General features: G+C 42.6%; 1 protein-coding gene across 9 annotated transcripts in view; it reads left to right on the top strand.

The window, feature by feature from the left end:
- LOC138748890 (ubinuclein-2-like) overlaps nt 1–24,100 on the top strand; it is a 70,294-nt gene that overhangs the window by 20,801 nt on the left and 25,393 nt on the right. For all 9 annotated transcript variants that reach the window (XR_011348300.1, XR_011348305.1, XR_011348304.1 and 6 more), the window contains 4 exons: nt 2,824–2,897; nt 6,360–6,489; nt 15,079–15,197; nt 17,175–17,288. Coding sequence is in view for 1 of the 9 variants with exons in the window: in XM_069909769.1 (XP_069765870.1) it covers nt 2,824–2,897; nt 6,360–6,489; nt 15,079–15,197; nt 17,175–17,288 (437 nt within the window). In the remaining 8 variants the exon portion in view is untranslated. The remainder of the gene's footprint in view (nt 1–2,823; nt 2,898–6,359; nt 6,490–15,078; nt 15,198–17,174; nt 17,289–24,100) is intronic.

Genomic DNA, 24,100 nt, shown 5'->3' with positions numbered 1-24,100 from the left:
AACTTGAGAACTTTGCCAGTCCTATCTCCCCAGATGTTTGACTCTGAAATTCATTGTTGGTAAACCCATGCATATCTGCCCTTTTCAAACAGGGATGTTTGGAAGGTGATTAAGAGTCCATGCTTCAACTGAGTTGACTCATATTTGCCCTTCCTTTCACAGACTGATTAGCATAATTATAATTAACTCTTGTAAAATGCCCTTGGTTTTTACCCTACTGATTCAATAGTAAGGATTCATCAGGTCCAGGTGGCCCTAGCATTACCAACCCATCAGAGTAGCTGTTTATTTTCAGTCTCTTCCTCGGAGATGGCACGAGTTCGCCCACCAAAGCACTATGTGGCACCTTGAGACCAGCACAGGTTGCCCTTTTCACACCTTATCTAGAAGGCATTAGTTGATGTACCATCCTAAAAAATGTGCATCCGCAAACTACTTGTGTGTTTTAGAGAAATGCAAAAGCTGGAATCTTGAGCAGGCAAAAAATTGTGCAGATCAATCAGTCTCCATGAGGAGAAATAGCCAGTTCACGTGGCGTCAAAACCCTTTATCTAGACTGACCATTTCTCCCCATGGATGCAGTCAAAACACAGAAAGGCTGGAGGAACTCAGCCCATCTCACAGCATCTGTAGGAGGTAAATATATATTACCGGCTGATGGGAGTGAAAATAGACAAGCATCTGAATTAAAGGCTGGGGAGAGAAAGGGGGATGAATGGGGAGGAGTCCAGACCAACAGATAAAGGTGTTAATTGGATATGATGAGAGGAAAGGTGAGAATTGATTTTGGCCCTGTGAAAGGAGACAGGGAAAGGGGGAGAGAGAGGTGGGGGGGCTGAGCTAGAGAAAAGGAGATGGGGAGGGAGGGGGCAGGGTTTTAATAGAAACTGGAGAAGTCGATATTAATGCCCAGACAGAATATGACGTGTTCCTCCAATTTGCAAGTCTCGGTCTGGCAGTGCTTGAGTCCCTGGAGAATTGAAATGGGTGGCCACTGGGGGATCAGAGCTGAGGTGCTCAATGAAGCAATCTCCCAGTCTGCATCCAGTCTCTCCAAGGAGACCACAATGGGAGCATTGAATGCAGTAGATGACCCCTGCAGATTCACCACTTTGGAGGGCTTTACGCTCAAGGGTATTGGTGTCCTATACCAGACAAAGATGCAGCCAGTCAGCACACATTTGAGAAATTTGTCTGAGTTTCCAAAGTCATGGCAAACCTCCGCAAAGACTGTTTGAGGCCCTGAGTGATGGTGAAGGAGGAGGTGTTGGTACAAGTGGAGTATCTCCTGCAGTCACAGGACTAGGTGCGAGGGGGCAATTGGGGGGAGGGAAGAGTGGACAAGGGAATCACACAGGGAGCGGTCCCTGTGAAGAGCAGAGGAGAGGGGAATATATATCTGGTGTTGTCTGAGCTGCTGAGTTTCTCTTGCAATTTTTTTTTGCCTGCTTATGTGCTTTGCTAAGAATATTATCCTCACCTTTTTAATGTGTGTTTCCTTTTAATGTTTTCTTCATTTTTTTTAATGTGATGGTGAAGGAGGAGGTGTAGGTACAAGTGGAGTATCTCCTCCAGTTCTGTTATAACTGGAGTTGGGGTCTGTTCCAGTCAGAAAGTACAACCCTCTTCTGAGGTTAATAAAATCTGAGGTTTCCCACTCCTGATCCTGCTGCATATGTTTGATGTGCTTCAGGTGCTCACAGCACACTCATTCTCTTGGTTCTCTTGTAAAATGTAAATATTGCTGGCTACAGACAGTCATGGCCCGTCTGATGCCAGGGACATTTAAAATGAGGCTTTTGTCTCAGAACTCCAGAGATGCGGTTTCATCCGAACTGTCGGGCAACACTGCTATAGCACCAGTGATTGGGAGTGGGGTTCGAATCTGGCGCTGTCTGTAAGGAGTTTGTATGGGCTTCCTCCCTCCCTTAAAAACACATTGGGCGGCACAGGCTTATTGGCTGAAAGGGCCTGTTACCGTGCTGTTTATCTCAATTATAAAATTAAATGTTGGTGCTGTCTGTTTGGAGCTTGCAGGTTCTCCCTGTGACAGCATGGGTTTCCCCGGCTCTTCTAGTTCCCTCCCACGTCCCAAAGGTGTACTTGTTAGTAGGTTAACTGGCTACTAAATTGCCCTCTGGGGTGGGAGGTGGTGGGGGTGCAAGAGAGTAGTGTAGATGGGCACTTCTGTTGTGTGCTGAAGGCCTGTCAATACTGCTTGAGGTATTGAAATACATTGAAGCTAAAAGGAGTTGCCAGGATTTGAGGACTTGAGATACAAGGAGTGAATAGAGATGAACAGAATCAAAATTTATTGTTATGAATATGTCAAGAAATTTGTTGTTTTGCGGCAGTATTTCTATAAATGACATTTTTTAAAAATTGGTATAAAAGAAGAGAAAAAGTGAGGTGGTGACTGTGTAGTTCATTGTCCATTCAGAAATCTGATGGCGGTGAGGAAGAGGCTCTTTTTATAGCACTGGGTAAGCAAGTGATGCTTTTTTAAACACTCATGTTCTAAATTCCGCTCACACAGTTCCTGACAAGAAACAAATGAGCCACGGAGAGAAATGGTCAGTCAAGTTTTGGATTCGCTGACTAGTCTCAAAGAGATTCCCAACGTGACGCGTTGACCGACTGTTTCTCGACGTGGATGCTGCCTGATCTGCTGAGCACCTTCAGCTTCAGATTGTTTGCTCAGGAATCCAGCATCTGCTGTTCTTGTGTCTCTATTATTACAGGGCACCCTTTGTCTTTAATCCTGTGATTGTCAGTGCATTCAGGCACAAACTATACCTTTAAAATCAATGTCTGTTTTCCCAGGTTGGTAATGTTTCTTCTGAAGGGGAAGGAAAGAAGAAATTCTTCACCTCTGACATTAACACCATCCTACTGGAGTAAGTAATTCTGCTTTCTTAAAACTTGTAAGTTAACGTTTAAGATCCTTGCATTACAATTTCCACAGTAAAATTAAGAGATTTGAAGAGAATGGTGCTCATGATTGTGGCAAGTGTCCATATAGAAAAGTATTTGTCATCACCTAATGAACAGCTTGAAGATACCAAGTTGTCCAATGCTACATTCGGTGCTCCTGTTGTGGCCTCCTTCACGTCGGAGAGACTGGGCGCACATCGGGAGATCACTTCGCTGAGCACCTTGGCTCTGTCCACATCAGTGATAGGGATCTCCCAGTGGCCAACCATTTCAATTCTGCACCCCCAATCCCGTGCTGACCCGTCTGTCCATGGCCTCATGTACTGTCCCATCAAGACCACTTGTAAATTGGAGGAACAACACTTGATTTTCTGTCTGGACACTTTCCAGCCAGATGGTATTAACATCAACTACTCTGGTTTCTGCTAACCTACTCTCCATTCTCCCACCCTTCCCTTTCCCTTTGTCTTTTTTCCCTTAACTCTCCACCCACTTTCCTCTCTATTCCCAGAGCCATCCCTCCTCCCCCTGCTTGCTGGTGTGCTCTCCCTCCTTATCCACCTATGGCCTCCTGCCTCTGGGAGTGTGCTCCTTCCCCTGCCCCTCCCCTCTACCATTTTGTTTGGGTGCCTGCCGACGTCTCTCTAGACCTTGATGAAGGGCTCAAGCCCAAAATGTTGGTGATGTATCTTTATCTTTGCTATATAAAGTACACTGTTTGTCCTGGAAACATAAAATAAGTTAATGTAGCGGACTGCGCCACTTACCTCACTGGAGCTTCAGTGTCTGTGATCTCCATGGGCCTGGGAGTTCCCAGGAGTTTCCCGGGAACTAATGTCACTAAGGCTCTGGGAGCCGTGTCATTTCCAGTGTCACTTGACTCAGGGAACACACGAATCTCGGATACTTAAACGACTGTCCATTAAACCAGTCAGCTCATAGCGCCTCTTCGGTTCTTTGTTACTCCACCACTTGCTACAGTGGTGACCCGCCATACTAAACAAGATAAATCTGGGAGATTACGCTTGTACTGCATAACGAGATTGACTGGGAATGTGGACAGAGGAATGATAGATGAAACTTGACTCTGGCAGGCAAGTGCAACATTAAGCCAAGGCAGGACATACACAGTGAATGATAGGGTACTGGGGAGTGTTGTAGAACAGAGAGATCTAGGGGTATAAGTACATAATTCCACAAAAGTGATAAAAACACACAGATTTGCTGGAGCACCTCAGCCAATTTGTATGTCCTCTCCTCTATTCATATCTAATTAACACCTTTTGTTGGACTGGATTCTTCTCCCAGCCAGTCTTCAAGCTTTATTCTGAGGCCTTCCTGTTCTTTGCTCACCCCTTGAAGTGAGGCTCAGGCCCGAAATGTCACTAATATCTTTACCTCCTCTGGAAGCTGCAAGGCTGGCTGAGTTCCTCCAGCATTTGGGTGTGTTTGCTACAATTACAGCCTCTGCAGACAATCATTTCACTCCATGACTGTGGTGAACAAGGGTGGTAAAGAAGGCATGTGACGTTTGCATTAGCAGGGCATTGAGTAGAAGAATTGGGATGTCATGTTATAGCTGTTTACGTGTTGTATATCTACACCAGCACAAGATGTTGGTGAAGCCTCTCCTGGTGTACTATGTGCTGTTCTGGTCAACATACCGCAGAATGAATATGATTAAGCTAAAAGGAGAGACTGGATTGGCTGGGACTATTTTTCCTGGATCCTGCATTGTTTCATCATTAAACGATGAAAGATTGCGGTATGCAGAGGGACGTGGGAGTGCTTGTGCAAATCAAGGTTGGTTTGCAGCAGGTAATCAAGAAGGCAAAAGAATGTTCATCCTTCATTGCCAGAGGGATTGAATTTAAGAGCAGGGAGGTACTGCCACAACTGTACAGGATCCTGGTGAGGCAGCACCTGGAGTATGACGTGTAGTTCTGGTCATCTCACTTGAGAAAATATACTGGCTTCGGAGGCAGTGCAGAGGAGGTTCACCAGGTTGATTCTGGAGATGAGGGGGTTGCCTCATGAGGAGAGATTGAGTCATCTGAAGTTCAGAAGAATGTGGGGATCTAATAGGGATATAGAAAATTATGAAAGGATAGATAAGAGAGAGACAAGATTTTTTTTTCCATTGGTAGGTAAGATTAGACTTAGGGCATAGCCTCAAGATTCAAAGAAGTAGATTTAGCATGAAGAGGAGGAGGAACTGCTTCCCAGCCAGTTGTATTGGTGAGTGCAGGCTTAATCTTGACATTTAAGAAAAATTTAAACGGGTACAAGGATGGGAGGAATATAGTCTGGGTACAGAATAATAGTTTGGCATAGACTTGGAAGGGCCAAAGAGTCTGTTTCTGTGCTGTATGTTCTATGCATCTATGGAATTTTCTGTCCAAGGGAGCAATAGAGATTGTCTCAGGGAACACAGAACATTACAGCATAGTACAGGCCTTTCGGCCCATGATATTGTGTCGACCCATATATACCAATCAAAACTAAGCCCTCCTCCATTTTTTATCCATACGTCTAAGAGTCTCTTAAATGCCCCTATCATTCCAGCTTCTACCACCAGCCCTAGCAATGTATTCTAGGCACTTGCAACTCTCTGTGCAAAAAAACCTTATCCCTAATGTCTCCTCAAAACTTCCCTCCCTTCACTTTGTACAGATGTCCTCTGGTGGTTGCTACTTTCATGCTGGAAATAAGGTGCTGACTGACTACCTTCTCTATGCTCTCATCCTGATTTGCTCCAAAGAGAAAATACATATCTTTGCTAACCTTGCCTCATAAGACATGTTCAACAATCCAGGCAACATCCTGGTAAATCTCATAAGGAGGAGAATTAAGTTTATGGAGGGGGCGGAAATGCAGGTAGGTGAAGCTGAGTATATGGACAGATCAACCATGATCTTCCTGAATGGCAAAACAAGTTTGGTGAGCCAGATGGATGACGTGCACCTATTATGTTTTCGTGAGGTAGGGGAGTGGAAAGATAGAGGCCATAGATTTAAGGGGAGAGGTAAAAGATTTAAAGATGACTAGAGAGGCAAGTGATGGGTAACTGGAATGAGCTGCCAGAGGAGAAGTAGAGGTGGGCAAAATTACAATGTCTAAAATTCATTTAGACAGGTACATGGATAGTGCAAGCAAATGGAATTAGCTCAGGAAAAGGCCTTGGTCAACGTGAATGAGTTGAGCGGAAGGGCCTGTTTCCAGACTGCTTCACTCATAGTCTCTCCTCTGCATACACTCTGTGCATGTGCAAGCTTCAAGGTAGTAAGCTGGGATTCTGTCATGAGGCTGCCAAACGTTGAACAAGTTTCAATTTCAGGCAATAGAGCCAGGTCTTTTGGGGAGGTGGGGGGGGGCGGGATTTATTATTGACACCATAATGCTAACCATCCTGTATTTCTGTCCAGCATTGAGTTACAGGTGCAGGAGCTCAATCTGACTTACCGTTCAGGAGTATACAGTTACCTGGCTTCATTCTTACCCTGCAGTAAGGACACATTAATGAAACGTCTGAAGAAGCTACACCTCAATGAGCAGGTATAATAAGCTGAGTTCTGTTTGTGTTTTCCAAGGCCAGGCAATTTTGTTTTGTGTTCATTCCTTCCCGATGAAAAGTTCAAAGAGAGATGTTGGTAAGGCCCACTGTGCCTATTAAGTATTCAAAATTGGCAAAAGAACTGGAAGGAAATTTATTGTCACATGTTGAGAGATACAGTGAGAAGTTTTGTTTTGCTTGCTATCCAGAGAATATAGTACTTGTGTCAGGCAGCACGGTTAGTGAAGCTGCAGTGCCAGCGACCGGAGTTCAAACTCAGTACTGCCTGTAAGGTGTTTGTATGTTCTCTCTGTGTCTGCATGGGTTTTGTCTGGGTGCTCCGGTTTCCACTCTCCTTTCAAAAATTAAATGGGGGTCGTAGGTCAATTTGGGGTCATTGGGCTGTTCAGACTTGTGGGCCTGAAGGGCCTGTTCCTGTGCTGTATGTATCTACTTTAGTACAGCAAGCTGTGCAATAATAAAACAAACGAGCAGGGTGTAGTGTTAGGGTAAGTCAGAGAGTGCAGGGTATAAAGTGCAAGGTTTCGGGAAGAGTTCTGCTAAAATGGTGCAATGACATCATCTTTAACCAACAAGAGGTCAACTTAAAGAGTCTGATAGCAGCATGGAAAAAACTGCCCTTGAATCGTGAGGTTTGTGTTTCGGAGCTTGTGTATCCTGACCAAGGAAAAGGAGGGAGAAGAGAATATAATCGGGGTGGAATGGGTTGGCATATGTTGGCAGCTTTCCCAGGGCAATGGATGGAAGGAGGCTGGTTAGCAGGATGGTCTGAGCTGCATTCACAACTCTGCAGTTTCGTGCGGTACTTGACAAAGCAGTTCCTGGACAGATGCATGTGGAAAAGATGCTGTCTGGTGCATTTATAAAACTAGTAACAGACTTTTGAGAAAGTAGAGCCATTTTGCACTTTCTTGGTTGTAGTGTTGACAAGGTTGGACCAGGGGAGGTTGTTGGTAAGAACCTGAGGCTCTCCTTCATCTGCACCATTGAGAAATATATTGAAATTGAAGAAGTTGTTATCCTGATACCTCTCTCTCCGACTGTTTTTCCAGCATTTCGGTGTATTTTTATCTCTCTCTCTCCCCCTCCCCAGGGTCCCTTGGACGTTGATCTTGCCCTTCACACTTATGAGATCATAAGCTCTCATTATTTTTACTTTGAATTAGGCCCACTTGCTGGATATCTAGAAGTAGTCCACTTTTCCGAGGTCCTATCCAATTCATGACCTCAATTTTGGGACTACCCTTCTCCATGTCCATTACTTCTTGAAACTTGAATGTTAAGGTCACTATCTCCTAAATGTTATCCTTCCAGCAAAGGTCGGCACCCTGAAATAGATGTCATCTATCCATGTCAGCACTTTTGAAGAGCCTTCGAGGATATCCTCCCTCATGAGTATAGTAATGACCAACTTCATTAATATTGAAGTGCCATCTCCTTTAAGCCTCCTGTCCCATCATGCCTGAAGTTTCTGTACCCTAGAATGTTGAGGTGCCGGCTCTTTATTGACCCTCAGTGGTAGCAATGATATATTTCCACATTTTAATCAATACCCAAGATTCAAGATGCTTTTATTGTCATATAAATCATAGTACAGAACATGTAACATTACACAGGCAGAGTCACCATTAGTGCAAGAGAAAGAGAAGCAAAAGAGAGTCCCTTTAGAGACACAGAGTGTCCGTGAATTTGCCTCTAGCCCTCCCACAGCTTCCGCAGCTGCACAGACTCCTGTTTGATCCATCGGCATCCCGAGCTCCAGATCCAAACCTCCGATATGATCAGGAAGCCTTCAGCACCCGAGGCTCTTTGGGAGCCCTTCTTGCCTTCTGCGCCCTCTTGAATCTTGGTTAATACCCTCAGTTAATCTGCTTTATTCGTCAATCTCCTTGCATTAATAAAGATGCAATTTGGTCATGTGTTGCTTTCCGAAAGCATGAACAACTTGTCTGGTTCAGATGCCACGTGAACAAACCTAGTCTTCCCAGAAAGTGTTCCAGTGATCCTGAAATCCAAAAAACCTCCTACATGCACAATCTCCTACCTAAATTTCCAAATTCATGTGTCAGGACCTCCTACCTGTGTCTCTACCAATGTGAGGCATGATCTGTGGCCTTCCAGAAAGCCCTATAAACCATTCTATGGCATACTTCCTTTTGGAGTCAAGGAGGGAACACACCATCCTGTGAGGAAAAGATTAGATACTTTTTTCAAAGAGTAAACACAAACACAACAGATTAAATGACTTCTTAGTGTTTTATCAAATTTTTTAATCCTGTTGGTCTGATAATTCTTGATCAGGATCATTTAAACTGATAAAGAGGAGGAAGGAAGGATTCCAAGCTTAGTAGAGCTGTGCTTTGTCTGAGTAAAACTGAAAGTGTACCTGCAACAAAGAGCTCAATAATATTTGAATATCCTTTCTGAGCTCAAGATTATTTTATTGTTATGTAATAAAACAGAAAATATGAAATTTCCCTTAGTCTACTGTAAGGCAGGCAAAGATTTGCCCTCGGCAGAAGTTGCCCATCGCCCCTTACAGTTCGAAAAAGAGAAACAAAAGAGAACCCCCACCCCCCAGGTAGTTGGTACCCCATCAGCCAGTCTCCAGCGTGGTTTACTTCCTTTGATTGAGTTCACCAGCAATCCTCAGTCTGAGGATTCTTCACCTTGAGTCACCAACAGCCCACCCACCACCTGTTTGTCCTTCAGTCTCACAGTCCCTCACTAGTCCGCCACCATGGTAACATCCCATGGGTTGTCACCTCTGCTTCTCCTTATCAGATGGTGGTAGTCACCCCATTTTCTGGTGCCCAGAGCCAGACCTCCCCTTCCCTGGAGTCCTCAACCTCTCGTGGTCACTGCCAAGCATAGGCGCCACCATCTTGGATGCAGACCCTGTGGTTGTGGAATTTTAAAATAAAGCATGGCTGTTTTGTGTCCCTGATCATAAAACCAGAGTGCTGGCTGTAGGTTCCTAAGTGTGACATGGTGGACAGCCCACTTGTGCTGTTTATGTACCAATGAAGTGGGTGAATGGCAGGAGGTCATTTGTTTTTCTTTTCATTTATGATTTGACAGGTGACATTGGCAAAGCCACCCTTTATTGTCCATCACTAATTGTCTCTGCCACATATATTTCTAGGATGTTATGATCTTTGACTTGAATGTCGTGACGTTTTCCTGCATCTGCTGCCCTTGTCCTGTGTGATAGTACAGATTCTATCACCAATGTGTATATGTACATATGCACAGATGGTAGTGTAGGATGATTGTGATTGGCTGAGAGCGTAGCCACACCTTAAAGGATTGCTCCTAGCCAGGCCAGGTCATTCTGGACTGGTCGACCTACTTGTGATATGCTCCAGTCTTTTAGTTAATAAAAGCCTTTTACGCATCACATCCTGTAAGGTCATTGATATTGTGGTTTTGGAAAGTGGTAATAGTGTTAGCAATTAACGGCAGAGCATTTTGTTAATGGTACAAGCTTCAACCATTAGTGGAGGGGCTGATTGTTCAAGGTAGTGGATGGTGTGCCAGTCAGGTGGGATGTTTTGTCCTGAATGGTGTCAGGTCTCTTGGAAATGCTCTAAACCGGGAAGTGGAGAATATTCCATCAGAATCAGGTTTATTGTCCTGAACATGTCTTTTTTTTAAAAATTTTTTATTTTTCACACCATAAATCACGTTAGCCATGATATACACTTTTTCTTTTTCACACATATACAGTGTCTTTTTCTCCCCCCCCCCCACCCTCCTCCCAAGCCACCCCCCCACCCCCCCTCTCATCCATTTTAGGTATACAATCTAGGTTGCATTAAGCCAATCAGACAATGTTGTCATTCAACAAAAATACACCAGAAATTCTACTGAGTCCATTCTTTTCTTCTCCTTCCATCAACTTAGGTAATGTTTGTTCCCGGTAGGTTTTCGCTATTGTATTTAATGTAAGGCTCCCATACTTGTTCGAATATTTCAATATTATTTCTTAAACTATATGTTATTTTTTCTAATGGAATACATTTATTCATTTCTATATACCATTGTTGTATTTTCAAATTATCTTCCAATTTCCAGGTTGACATAATACATTTTTTTGCTACGGCTAGGGCTATCTTAACAAATCTTTTTTGTGCATCCTCCAAGTCAATTCCAAATTCTTTATTTTTTATGTTACTTAGGAGAAAGATCTCTGGATTCTTTGGTATATTGTTTTCTGTTATTTTATTTAATATCTGATTGAGATCATCCCAAAATTTTTCTACTCTCTCACATGTCCAGATTGCATGAATTGTTGTTCCCATTTCTTTTTTACATCGAAAACATCTATCAGATACTGTTGGGTCCCATTTATTTAACTTTTGCGGTGTAATGTATAGTCTGTGTAACCAATTATATTGTATCATACGTAGCCTCGTATTTATTGTATTTCTCATCGTTCCAGAACATAATTTCTCCCATGTTTCCTTTTTTATCTTTATATTTAAATCTTGTTCCCATTTTTGTTTAGTTTTACCATTTGTTTCCTCATTCTTCTTTTCTTGCAGTTTAATATACATATTTGTTATAAATCTTTTGATTAACATTGTATCTGTAATCACATATTCAAGGTTACTTCCCTCTGGTAAACTCAAATTGCTTCCTAATTTCTCTTTCAAGTAGGATCTCAGTTGGTAATATGCCAGCACTGTATCTCCAGTTATATTGTACTTATCTCTCATTTGTTCAAAGGATAAGAATCTACTTCCTGAAAAACAATTTTCTATTCTTTTAATCCCTTTTTTTTCCCATTTTCTAAAGAAAAGGTTGTCTATTGTAAAAGGGAGTAGCTTATTTTGCGTCAATATTAGTTTTGGTAATTGATAATTTGTTTTATTTCTTTCTACATGAATCTTCTTCCAAATATTGAGGAGATGATGTAATACTGGAGAAGTTCTATGTTGTACCAATTTTTCATCCCATTTATATAATATGTGTTCATCCTGAACATGTCTTGAAGTTTGTTGTTTTGTAGCAGTAGTTGCATTACAGGTGCAAAATTGCTCAAAATTACAATTCCATAAATACAAAATTTTAAAAAAAAATAATTCTTGAAAAAATTAGTTAGTTGTCTGTGGGCCATTGACCATTCAGAAATCTGATGATGGAGGGGAAGAAGCTGTCTTTGATTCATTGGGTGTTCGTCTTCAGCCTCCTATATTTTCTTCCTCATGGTAGCAGTGTGAAGAGGGCATGGTCTGAGAGGTGAAGGCCCTTGAGGATAGAGGCTGCTTTCTTAAGGTACCGCCTCTTGTTGATGCCCTCAATGGAGTGAAAACTGATGCCCATGATGGCGCTGACAGAGTTTACAACCCTCTGAAGCCTGTTCATGTCCTGTGCATTGGCACCTCCATTCCAGACAGTAATGCAATCAGTCAGAATGCTCTCCACTTGTGCTTTGTTGATGGTGTGAGGCTTTTGCTGAGTCAAGACCAAAATTGCTCATTAGAGGATACACATACAACCTGTTGTTGGTTCAAGTGGCTATTAATTAAGTGTCTGGGCTTAGTCCAGGATGTCGATGGTGGAAACTGGTAATGATAATGTTGATGAACGTTGGCGGTGGCTGGCTAGGAGTTGTCTTGTTCCCGGTGATCGTCTTCTGGAATGTATGTTGCTTCCCACATTCCAGTCCATGCCTGAATGTTACATGAAGGATTGGACTAACTCCTTCCTGACATGTTACAAATTAAATTGAATGATGTGCACTTACAAATGAACATTCCAACGTATGACCTTGTGAAGGAAGGCTCGTTGATAAAACAGGTAAAGATGGTTGAACTTTAGATCATGTTTTGAGGAACTCGTAAGTACACGAAAGTGCTGGAGAAATTCATCTGATCCTGCAACATCTATAGGAGGAAAGATATCTAACCAACCTTTTGGGCCTGAACGCTCTTCACGGTATGAGCAAAAAGCAGGCAGACGCCTGAATAAAAAGGTGGGGGGGGAGAAGGGAAGGAGAATCAAACGAAGGAGTACAGACCAACAGCCAAGAGGCCATCAATGGACATGGATAGGAGAGCAGGAGACAAAAGCTGAGATTGATCATGGGAGGTTGGCAGCTCTGTGCATGTGGAGCTGGAAGGAGAGAGAGACAAGGGGAGGGGAGCTGGAGGAAATGAGATGGTGGGATTCCTAATGGAAACCAATGAGGTTGACGTTAATGCCATCTGACTGGAGGGTGCCCAGATGGAAGATGAGGTGCTGTTCCTCCATTTGTGGGAGGTCTCATTCTGGCAGTGCATGAGACCATGAACAGACAGGTCAGCATGGGAATGGGCCAGGGAATTGAAATGGGTGGTCACTGGGAGATCCACACTATGGCAATGGACATGGCCGAGGTGCTCAACAAAGCCATCTCCCAGTCTCTTTGACATAGAGGAGACCACAGCAGGATCACCCGATGCAGTAGATAACCCCTGTGTTGCGAAGTGTTGCTGAGTGCGAACTGAGGAATCCGTGCCTCTGAGATCCAAATAACACCTTCCTTTATGTGAGGTTTGACTTCAATCGGTGAGATGTTTCTGTTGATTTCCCCATTGACCAAATTTGTCAGATATCTTACCTTGACTCTTTTGTCTTGCTTGGCCGTGGGCTGTGGTAGTGCTTGGTCCAGCAGCAGAGTGATTTGATTGTACCATAAGCAACTTGTTAATTTTAATGAGGATGAAAGGCTATCAATAAGTTATGTTTAGGGTAATTTAAATGTATGAATTAATTAAGTTAAAAGCATGTAATTTTTCAATGTACTTAATAGTTCTTAGAATTTTATTAATTTTTAAAGAATTTTTAAAGATTTTAAAGGGTCAATAATCAACTGATTAATTGCTGTATTATTAATTGTTTGAAGTATTTACAACATTCTGTCTATGTAATTGGTTATCGAAGGTGCTTGAGGTTCTGAATATAGGATCCCAGTTCACATTAATTCGTCATTTGAAACATTCTTGAGGAAAGGAATGAGAAAATAAGATTTAAAAAAAGGATTGGGTGAAATCCGATTTGATATTTTGAAAGGATCAGTCTTTTGATCCTCAAGAACATGAAGCATGAGCAAACCAAACTGCCTCTTCCATCGAGAAACAGATACATTTGAGAACAGCAAATTAACAAACTGAACCCTGGATTCCTATCGACTGAGTTCAATTGTTACTTACCCATTTCTTTTTGGAGATTTCCAAGTTCGGGGGTGCAAGTGTTGACTTGCATATGTGGGAACCCACCGACAAATGTGGTTACCAGGATGGCCAGAGTGAGAATCAATAAAACGTGGTTTGGGGATGGAGTGAGTGAAAAGAGTAGGGTGTGATCCATGGGCCACAAGTTGTGCGTCACAGGCTGGGACCAATCTCGGAAGGTCCTTCTGGCAAACATTGTCCAGTTAGCTGCCTTCATCAGTTTGTCATTGAATCTGAAGCCTTGCAGGTCACTTGATAATTCCAACAACTTAACATATTGCACATTGAAAAATGAAAATCAGATGAGAAAATATTTGCCGGAAGTTATGTCGCACAAATTCTAAGTGTCCCATCGTTCATTAGATAATTTGTGGATCAGGCTGGAATTCCTTCCTGTCTTGAAGCAGCAGATTTTAGATTATTTGCTCCCTGAAATTCAAATTCAGGGCAACACGATTAACGTAGTGGTTAGTGCAATGCTGTTACAGCGACAGTGACCCGTGTTCAAATCCGCCACTGCCTATAAGAAGTTTGTATGTTCTCCCATGTACACTTCCTTCAAGCACTTCGGTTTCCTCCCTCCCTTCAAAAACATTTGTGTAATTGGGATATTTGGGCAGGACGGCTTGGAGGGTCAGAAGGGCCTGTTACCATGCTGAATGTCTACATTTAAATTTAAAAATCTAAATTTAAAACTATGCTTCCCATCCTATTTAACCTTTTCTCTGTCATGTGAAACACCAATGGAGATCAAACAAATGCAAAGTAAAGTAAAAGCACGACGCTGATACATAACCAACATTTCGGGCTTGAGCCCGTCATCTCCTTTGGTTCAATCCCTCCCCACCTACATCCACCAAGTACCTTTATCTCTGCTCTATAAAGTACGCTCTATGACCTGCTGAGGTTCTCAAGCATTGTGTTTTAATGTCAACCACGGTGTCTGCAGACTTTCGTGCTTTACTTCCAAATGCAGAGTATAATTGCTTTCCTCTCAATCTGTGGAAGTTGGGAATTTGTTCCTGAGGTTTGAGGCTTCTTCTCAAGGTTGACACTTTAATATTGCTAAAGCTGCTTAACTTTTAAACAAGATAGCCTTCTTAAATCTTATGGCATTTTATGAAGTGCAGAGTTTGCCATGGTATACTGCCTGGCCAGTATTTAACCCAGAAATCTTTTCACTGAAAGCAGAACATTGTCACCATGCAATTTGCTGGATGCACACTCCCCAGCGTTTCCCAAAATATAACAGTGACTGAACTTCAAACCGACCTTGCTGGCTGTGCCATTGAATGTGTTGAGTCCTGGAGTGATTGTATTCCTCTTTCAGTGTCTATGTTGCCTTTACAGGATGACCGTTTGCGTGATCCGACGCAGAGGCTGAAGGAAGCAGTGGCGAATGCAATGCCAGCACAGCTGACCAAATACCAGGAAGAACTGCAAGCACACACGCAGGCGCGGTTTGCCAAGTAAGTGCATCCTTGCACCGTTTTCCCCAAATGTTGCGTGGAGTAATAGGCCGCAAAATTGGAGTTATGAGACTGGAAGCAATTCCAGTGTTAGGTCACTGAGTGAAAACTAGCTTGAGGATCACTAAATCAAATTGTTGTTGGATAGGGAACCAGAGTAAGTTAATGGACTTTGGGGTGGAAGAGGGCTTTTACAACATGGAATGATGAATGCCGGGGTCATGATGGAGGCTGAAACATTAAGGGCATTTAAGAGACTCAGGCACATGGATGAAAGAAAAATAGAGCGTCGTGAGGTAGAAAGGTTTTTTTTCCCAGAATGAATGCAGTAAAAACCCCCGGTATCCAGCACCTATGGGAATTGGTAAATGCTGGATAAGTGAATTTCCAGTTGCTTGAGATTGCATATTGCATGATTGGCAAACTAAGCATTAGGGAGCACCAATGTTAAACTTTTGGATTTTTTTACCTATTTATTTTCTGTGATTTTTTAAAATTTCATTTGCTGGTTGCTTGAGGCTGCCAGTTGCTTGAATTCCGGATAACGGGGATTTTACTATATGTAGGTCAGCACAACATGGGCTTGTACTATGCTGCAGTGTTCTATGTTCTATGACGAGATGTGCCGGCACAGTAGAGCAGTGTGTTTGATGATTAAAGTCCCAAATTCAACACAAAAGATTATGGTGACGCAGTCAGCAGTAATCTTCAGCCTCCCCTATTCAGAGACTTGGACAACCTGCAGGATGTAAATCAACATCAGTGACCTCTTCCAGTACATGAACTCCAGCGGAGGCTCTAATTGCCCTCGGCCAACTCTGGTAGGCAAACCTCATCATCTGTATGCCTGGCACTACACTTGGACCTTTTGGCCTGCTCCTCTCGTAGCCCTTTTCATTGATCTAATTCACTTTGAGAGCTGAAAGGCCTGGACAGAGCAGATGTGGCAAGATTGTTTCCCATGATGAGGAAGTCTCGGACAAAAGCGGAACAGTTTAAGACAGAGATGTGGAAAAATTTCTTTCGTCAGAGAATCATGTATCTGTGGAATTTGTTGCCACAGGTGGCTGTGGAAGTGAGGTCGTTGGGTGTATTTAACCCTTTGGACCAGCCAGTTTTGACCTTTCATTATATATACTGGGTCCACGGGTAAACTACAGTACGAACCAGCTGGTGGTTGGGTATAAAACCAATCCTGGAAAATGGGGACACAGAGTATATGTGTTTTTTTTTTTTTGTTTTTTTTTTTGTTTTTTTTTACTCTTAACAACATCTTTTTATTAATTTAGACGTACAGCACGGTAACGGGCCCTTCTTGCCCATGAGCTCGTGCCACACAATTACACCCAATTGACCGACAACCCCGTTAATTTTTGAAGGGGAGGGAGGAGGAAACCAGAGCACCTGGAGAAACCCACGCAGACACGGGGAGAACATGCAAAAACCTTACAGACAGCGCCAGATTCAAACCCTGGCGCTGTAGTAGTGTTGCGTTAACCTCTACGCTAGCCGTGCCACGCTTGTACAAGTCGGTGCAGAATCCCAAGCGAGGCAGTGCCTGGTCTCCTCATGTCAACACTCCGCAAATCTCTGTCCCATTTAAAAATCACTGAGGTAATCGGATGCATGTCACCCAGTCACAGTTGTGTTTTTTTTTTAATTTTTTATTTTTCACACCATAAATCACATTAGCCATGATGAGTATATGTGCTTATTGATCGTCCATGGAAACCAAGACATGGAGTCCAAAGGGTTAAGGCAGAGATTGACAGATATTTGATCAAGGGTTACAGGAAGAAGGCCAGGAAGTGGGGATGAGCGGGACAATGGATCAGCTCTTTATAAAACGGTGGAGCGGACTGGCCTACTTCTGCTCCCATATCTTGTGGTCAGATTTGTACATATGTGAATATTGCCACTCAACAGCTCTCCTTAAATTTCACATCTCTCTCACCAGTGTTCTTGCTCTCTTTTCAGGATGGCATCTGAAGAGGATCGAGATAAAAATGGTTCCGAAGAAGAGGATGACGATAAACCAGGCCGAAGAGTGATGGGACCACGGAAAAAGTTTCTCTGGAATGATTATGTCAGGTAGGAAATCTGTGAACGGAGGGCTGCCTTTGTATTTTTGACGTTGTTAATTATAATCTGTGTGCACTGAGAAGATCTTCTGGAACCAAAACCATCACTTCTTAAAGTGTTTCTCAGGGGTTGAAAATCAAACTCAACAAGCAGTCAATTTTTGTGTGGAAAGTTTCACACTGCTCTGCACCTTAATTCCTAATGTAATTATAGTTTTTAGATTTGTCAGAGTACATGTGTGATATCACCTTGAGATTCTTTATCCTGCAGGCAAGGCAGAATTGCTACTAATTGGTCGTGCAAAAAAACTGACTCATCAAACACATGTAAACAAGTAAAGAAATATAAACAAACTGCAATATAGAGAGGCAAAAATCAATAAAGTGCACAAGTAAGAGTCCTTAACTGAGCCCCTGATTGTGTTTGTTGTTGAGGAGTCTGATGGTGGAGGAAAAGCAGCTGTTCCTGAACCTGGTGGTGCAAGTCTTGAGGCACCGATACCACTTTCCTGATGGCAGCAACGAGAACAGTGCGTGTGCTGGGTGGGGTTGATCCTTGATAATTGCTGCTGCTCTCTGACGGCAGCGTTCCCTGTAGATATTCTGTGCCCACTACCTTTTGCAGGGCTTTACACTCAGCGGCGTTGATGTCCCCCATACCAGCTGGTCAACCACTGTTTTAAGACATTTTTGATTTCTTTATTTCGCTTGGAAGCATAACCACAGAATCGGGCATTTGTTTTGTGTTAACCTATTATTCAACAAAAAGCTCTCTCAAATTTTAAAAGAATTTTCTTAATTATCCTTAAATTAATAGAAGGATTCTGTCTTTCCTGGGAGAGCTGTAGTTGGGAATGCAAAGTACAATAGATTCTATTCTGCTTCTGATTTCCTTCTCTCGATCCCTCTGTCCTGGTCTCCTAGGAGCAGCACGGTTAGTGTAGCAGTTTGTGCAACACTCTTTACAGCGCTAGTGACTGGAACCAGGGTTCGAATCCGGCACTCTCTGTCAGGAGTTTGTAAGTTCTCTCCATGTCTGCATGGGTTTTCCCTGGGGGCTCCAGTTTCGTCTCACCTTCAAAACGTACCACAGGTTGTAGGTTAATTGGACAGCATAGGCTTATGGGCCGAAAGGGCCTGTTAGTATGCTGTATGTCTGAATTTATAAATTTATTATTTTAGTTTTTGGCAGTTGACTAAGATCTGCAAAACTCCTTGAGATAAAATGTTGTCTGTTTGAATGTATTTTTAAGATGATTGTCTCATTTTTCTTTATTTCTTGGTTAATAGAACAGTACTGCAGAGTACATGTCATTTGACCCATAATGATAAACCTGCATATCAGTCTAATCCTTCCCTCCCTCACAGCCTATAATCTTTATTTTTCTTGCATCCATTTGTCTGTCTGAATCTTTTAAATGTCTCTATTTTAAATTTATTTTAAACTTTAGACATACAGCACGGTAACAGGCCCTCTAGCTCATGCTGCCAGTTACACCATTTGACCTACAGCCCAGTACGTTTTGGAGGGTGGGAGGAAACGGGAGCTTCCCAGCGAAAATCCACATGGACACATAGAGAATGTATGAACTCTTACAGACAGCGTGGGATTCGAACCCGGATCGCTGATGGTGTAACAGCATTGTGCTAACCTTGCTGTCCACTATTCCAGACTCCTCCACCACCACACCCACACAGTGCCAGCAACCAGGGTCCAAATCCAGTGCTGACTGAGGAGTTTACGTTCTCCCTGTGTCTGTTTCCTTCAGCCAATTTGGTTTATGCCCATTCTTCAAAACTATTCAGAGTTGTAGGTCAGTTAGATGTAATTAGGCAGCATGAGATCTTGGGCTGGAAGGGCATGTTAAATTTTGTCTAAATTAAAATTATCTTAAGCAGGTGTCCTCTGGTATTGGTCATTACACCCTGGGGAAAAGCTGCTGGCTATCCACCCTATCTATGCCTCTCATCATCTCATATACCTCCATTAAGTTGCCATATCCTTCATCATTCAAAGAGAAGAGCCCCTGCCTGCTCAACCATGCTTCATAAGACAATCCAGGCAACATCCTCGTAAATCTCCACTGCACCCTCTCTAAAGCTTCCATATCCTTCCTCCAATAAGGCAATCAGAAATGAATGCAATGCTCCAAGAGTGATCTAACCAGAGTTTAATAGGACTACAATGTTACCTTGTGATTCTTGACCTCTATACACTGGCTAATTTGTTGATTAATTATTAGACTTTTTTTTTTACACTGAGGGTGGGTGAGATACAAACCAGAGGACATTGGTTGAGGGTGAAAGGGGAAAGGTTTAGGGGGAATTTCTTTACACAAAGAATGGTGGAAGTGTGGAACAAACTGCCAACTGAAGTGGTAAATGTGGGGTCTATTTTAACATTTAAGAAAAGTTTGGACAGGTACATGGATGGGAGGAGTATGGAGGGCTATGGATTGGGTGCAGGTCAGTGGGACTAAGGAGAATAATAGTTTGGCACAGACTAGAAGGGCTGAAGGGCCTGTTTCTGTGTTGTAATGTTTTAGGGTTCTAATGTAGGCCAACACACCATTCACTTAACTACCCTGTTAACCTCCCTGGCAACCTTGAGCAATCTATAGACTTTGACTCAAAGATCCCTCTGGTCCTGCACACTATTAAGAATTCTGCCATTAACCAAAAATTTTTTTTTTATGGGCAAAAAAGCAGGCAGGCACCTGAACAAAAGGGTAAGGGGAGGAGCACAGTCCCACAGACAAGAGGTCATCGGTGGATAAGGGGGGGGGGGAGGGAACAAGAGAAAAAAAAATTGAGAAGTGATGTGGGTGGGGATAGCTCTCTGTGCAGTGTTTCAGCTCTTCTGTGTTACTGTGTAATAAGACAAGCATTGTTTCTGAAGGCAGTCAGGTCTTGGCCAATGGAGCTGCCTGGGAACATATTATTTATCATTGGTCACACCCCTGTTACACTGACTTGTACGTGCACACTATAATTCAAATGATTTATTAATTGTGCCACCTCTGTTGTTAGAAAGGGTTAAGTGGGTGTGTGTGTTTTCTATCCAGTGAATCTGGTTCATTGTAAGGACATGTAGTGATTTGCTCTGCATAGTAATGAGAAACACTGGAAATCTGAAATAAATGACTGTAAATGCTGATGGTAGGTAACATGTCAGAGTGCATGAATGAGAAGAGATTTGATCAACCTTCCAAAGTGCATCACTTCACACTTTTCCAGATTGAACCCCTCCTACCACTTCTCCACCCAGTTTTGCATTCAGTCTAGAATCGGTGGTTCTCAACCTTTTTTTCCACTCACATACCACCTTAAGTAATCCCTTACTAACCACAGAGCACCTAAACCTAACCACTGTGGTTGAGAACCACTGGTCAATACCCTGTTGTGCCCCCAACTCTACACTTTCTGCAGCACCTCCAACCTTCGTGTCATCTGCTCACTAACTGAACTGCCCCTCCACTTCTTCATCCCAAGTCATTCATCAAAATGTTTAATACCCTCACTGATCTTCATCGTGCCCTTTATCTGAGATGAAATGATGTCAGATGGAATTAATTTTATTACTGATTGTCAATAGTTTTTTTTTAAATTTTTTATTTTTCACACTATAAACCACATTGATCAAGATACATACATTTTTCTTTTCAAATATATACAGTGTCGTTTTCTTCCCCCTCCCCCCTCCCACTGATTGTCATTTGTTGAAGATGCCGATTGACTAGAGAACGACACTAGTGCACTGACCTCTTTTTCTGAACTAAGTTGATAAAGTATTCAGCTTGGATATGAGATCAGGCAGAGGTCATTTCTTCCTCTGGTGACCAAGTCCATTGAAAGTTGCACGTGCTACAGTAAACAGCCGTTGGTTTGTTTGTGACATTGAGTATGCTTTTCTGTTTTTGTTTTCGCCCCAAAATGTTTTCCCTCAGTCTGGTCGGTGCAGCCTCCATTCAGCAAAGGTAGGTCCTGTTTGACAAATTTACTGGAGTTCTTTCAAGATATAATGAGCGCGGTAGATAGAGGGGAGCAGGTGGACATTGTTTACCTGCATTTCCAGAAGGCGTTTGATAAGCTGCTGACTAAAGAATTGTATAGAAGATAAGGATCCATGGAGTTGGGGGTGATGTATTAGCATGGATAGAGGATTAGTTAACCAATAGAAAGCAGAGAGTTTGGATACAGGGCAATCAGTGGTGCGCAGGGGTCGGAGCTGGGGCTGCAACTGTTCACGATAGACATGAATGATCTGGAAGAGGGGACAGAGTGGAGTGTATATAAATTTGCTGAAGGAACTCAATTGAGTGGAAAAGCAAATTCTGCTGAAGATATGGAGAGTCTGGAGAGAGATGCAGGTTAAGTGAGTGGGCAAGCATCTGGCAGATGGAGTACAATGTTGGCAAATGTGAGGTTATCCATTTTGGAAGGGAAAATGAAAGATCAGAATATTATTTAAATGGAAAGCGATTGCAGAAGGACTTGGAAGTGCTCGTCCATGAATCGCAAAAGGTTGGTTTGCAGGTGCTATCAAGAAGGCAAACAGAATGTTGGTCTTTATTTGCTGGAGGGATTGAATTTAAGAGCAAGGAGGTGATGCTGCAACTGTACAAGGTCCTGGTGAGGCCATAGCTGGACTACTGCATGCAGTTCTGATCTCAACTTGAAAAATGTATGTGATGTAAAGGAGTTTAACTAGGTTGATTCCAGAGATGAAGGGGAGATTGGGTCATCTGGGGCTCTTTTCACTGGAATTTAGAAGAATGAGAGAGAATCTTAAAGAAACATAGAAAATTATAAAAGGCATCGAAAAGATAGAGATAGTTAAGTTGTTTACATTGGTAGGGGAGACCAGAACTAGGGAGCATAACCTCAAGATCCAGGGAAGTAGATTTAGGGCAAAGATGAGGAGGAACTTTTTTTCCCAGAGGGGGGGTGAATCTGGAATTCACAGCCCATTGAAGCAGTGGAGGTGACCTCAGTGAATATATTGAAGACCAGGTTGGATATATTTTTACATAGTAGGGGAATTAAGGGATATGCGGGAAAGGCATGCCGGTGGAGATGAGCCCATCATCCGATTAGCCATTAAATGGCGGAACAGGCTCGATGGGCTGAATGGCCGACTCCTGCTCCTATTTCTTATGTTCTTTCACTGTGCTTTGCTGAATTTTAAACATGTGACATGTGGTACTTCATCCTAAGGATTACGTGGCAACTCTCTGTTGTAAGATGTTTTTATTCTAATTTATTCCTTCAAAATTTTCTATGCCTGTGAAGTGACTGGAAATTACACAATGTCATGTGCACAGTCCATATCCTTCCTGTCCTGTTTCTGGCTGATAGCAGAAGGAGCAAGAAGAAAAATGTAATTCTTGTTCCCAGTTTTTTGATTGATCTCAGTTCAGATTTAAAATTTTATTGTTCTAAATCTGTACTCCAGGTGCTTTTTAAGGTTGGCTGTAGCTTTAAAAATCTGCCTTCGTCTATGAACATTTCCTTCCCATGTGGTTTCATTTCCTCGTAGAGTAACACAGCACAGAAATAGGCCACCTCTGTCCATGCCAAACATCAAGTACCCATCTATCCTCGTCCCTGCACCAACACTTGGTATAATGCCATGGTAATCCATATGATCCTGTTCATTATCTTTCACATGTGGATTTTTACTGTTGTAAATTGTTTTTTTTCCCACAAACAGGATATACACGTGTAATACTCAATACCATGTAAAAGTCGATGCACCCCTCCCCCACTTATTTTTGGCCCCAGCCGCCCACCCGTCCGAGCTCCCCACGCCACGGCCACCCGCCCGTCCGAGTTCCCCACGCCCCGGCCGCCCGCCCGTTCGAGCACCCCACACCCCAGCCGCCCGCCCAAGCGACGCAGGTACTTACCACAGTTGAAAATAATATGCATGTAATAGTCAACCCCCTAAATTTTACTCTAAAAATAGTCCACAAAATTTAACTATTAGTCACATATATATGGTAATTAAACCTGGTTATAAACTTATTTTATTAGAGATTCCTTGCAGTGAAAACAATTGAGATAAAGCTTAGTATCTCTCAACCCTGCAGTTCAACCCTTTTGTAACCAGCTGTACTTCCCAAGGTTTTGTAGAAATACAAATAAAAAACTGTCATAATTTAAGTAGGGCCAGAATAAAAGAGTTGTAAAAAGATTTGAATTTACATGTCCATCAGTCTGTTGGACTATATTTTCTTTGCTGGGTGTGATTCTAGAGACCTGATTGCAAAATGCAAGTTGGGTACTGAGGAAATGCTGTGTTACCAGATTGTGGTGGGATGGTGATTCAAATGTTGGTAAGATGCAACCTCATAGCTCCATCTGGACCATGACCCAACCTTTACACAGCTGTCTTCCCCACCTCATTTCCTTGGGTGATTTACCTTCCACACTTCCCACTTCCCACTTCTACCACCACTTTAGTTCACCCTCTCACTGCCACAAGTAACACCCTGACTGGGTTCATTGCATTCTGCTGGTTTTAACATTGAATTCTATAACTTTAGAAAACTCACTCTATCCTTCCGTTGTCTGACATCTGACTTCTCTTGCTTGCCATCATTGTTAAAGAATGTAAGCAATATATTATATTGCCTCAGAATCTTTGACTTTTAATGCCACATTGCAACATCCTTTTTTATATATTTTTTTATTTTTCACACTGTGAACTATATCAACCAAAATACATACAAACATTTCCCTCTTAAATATACACAGTGGCATTTTTTCCCTCTTTTTTCCCCCCTACATTCCCTCCCCCCCTCCAAACCCATTAAAAGT

Source organism: Narcine bancroftii, chromosome 13, assembly GCF_036971445.1.
Source record: "Narcine bancroftii isolate sNarBan1 chromosome 13, sNarBan1.hap1, whole genome shotgun sequence".
NCBI classification, from domain to species: Eukaryota; Metazoa; Chordata; class Chondrichthyes; order Torpediniformes; family Narcinidae; genus Narcine; species Narcine bancroftii.
Note: the sequence above shows the minus strand (reverse complement) of the source record. Positions and strands in the feature narration are given on the sequence as shown.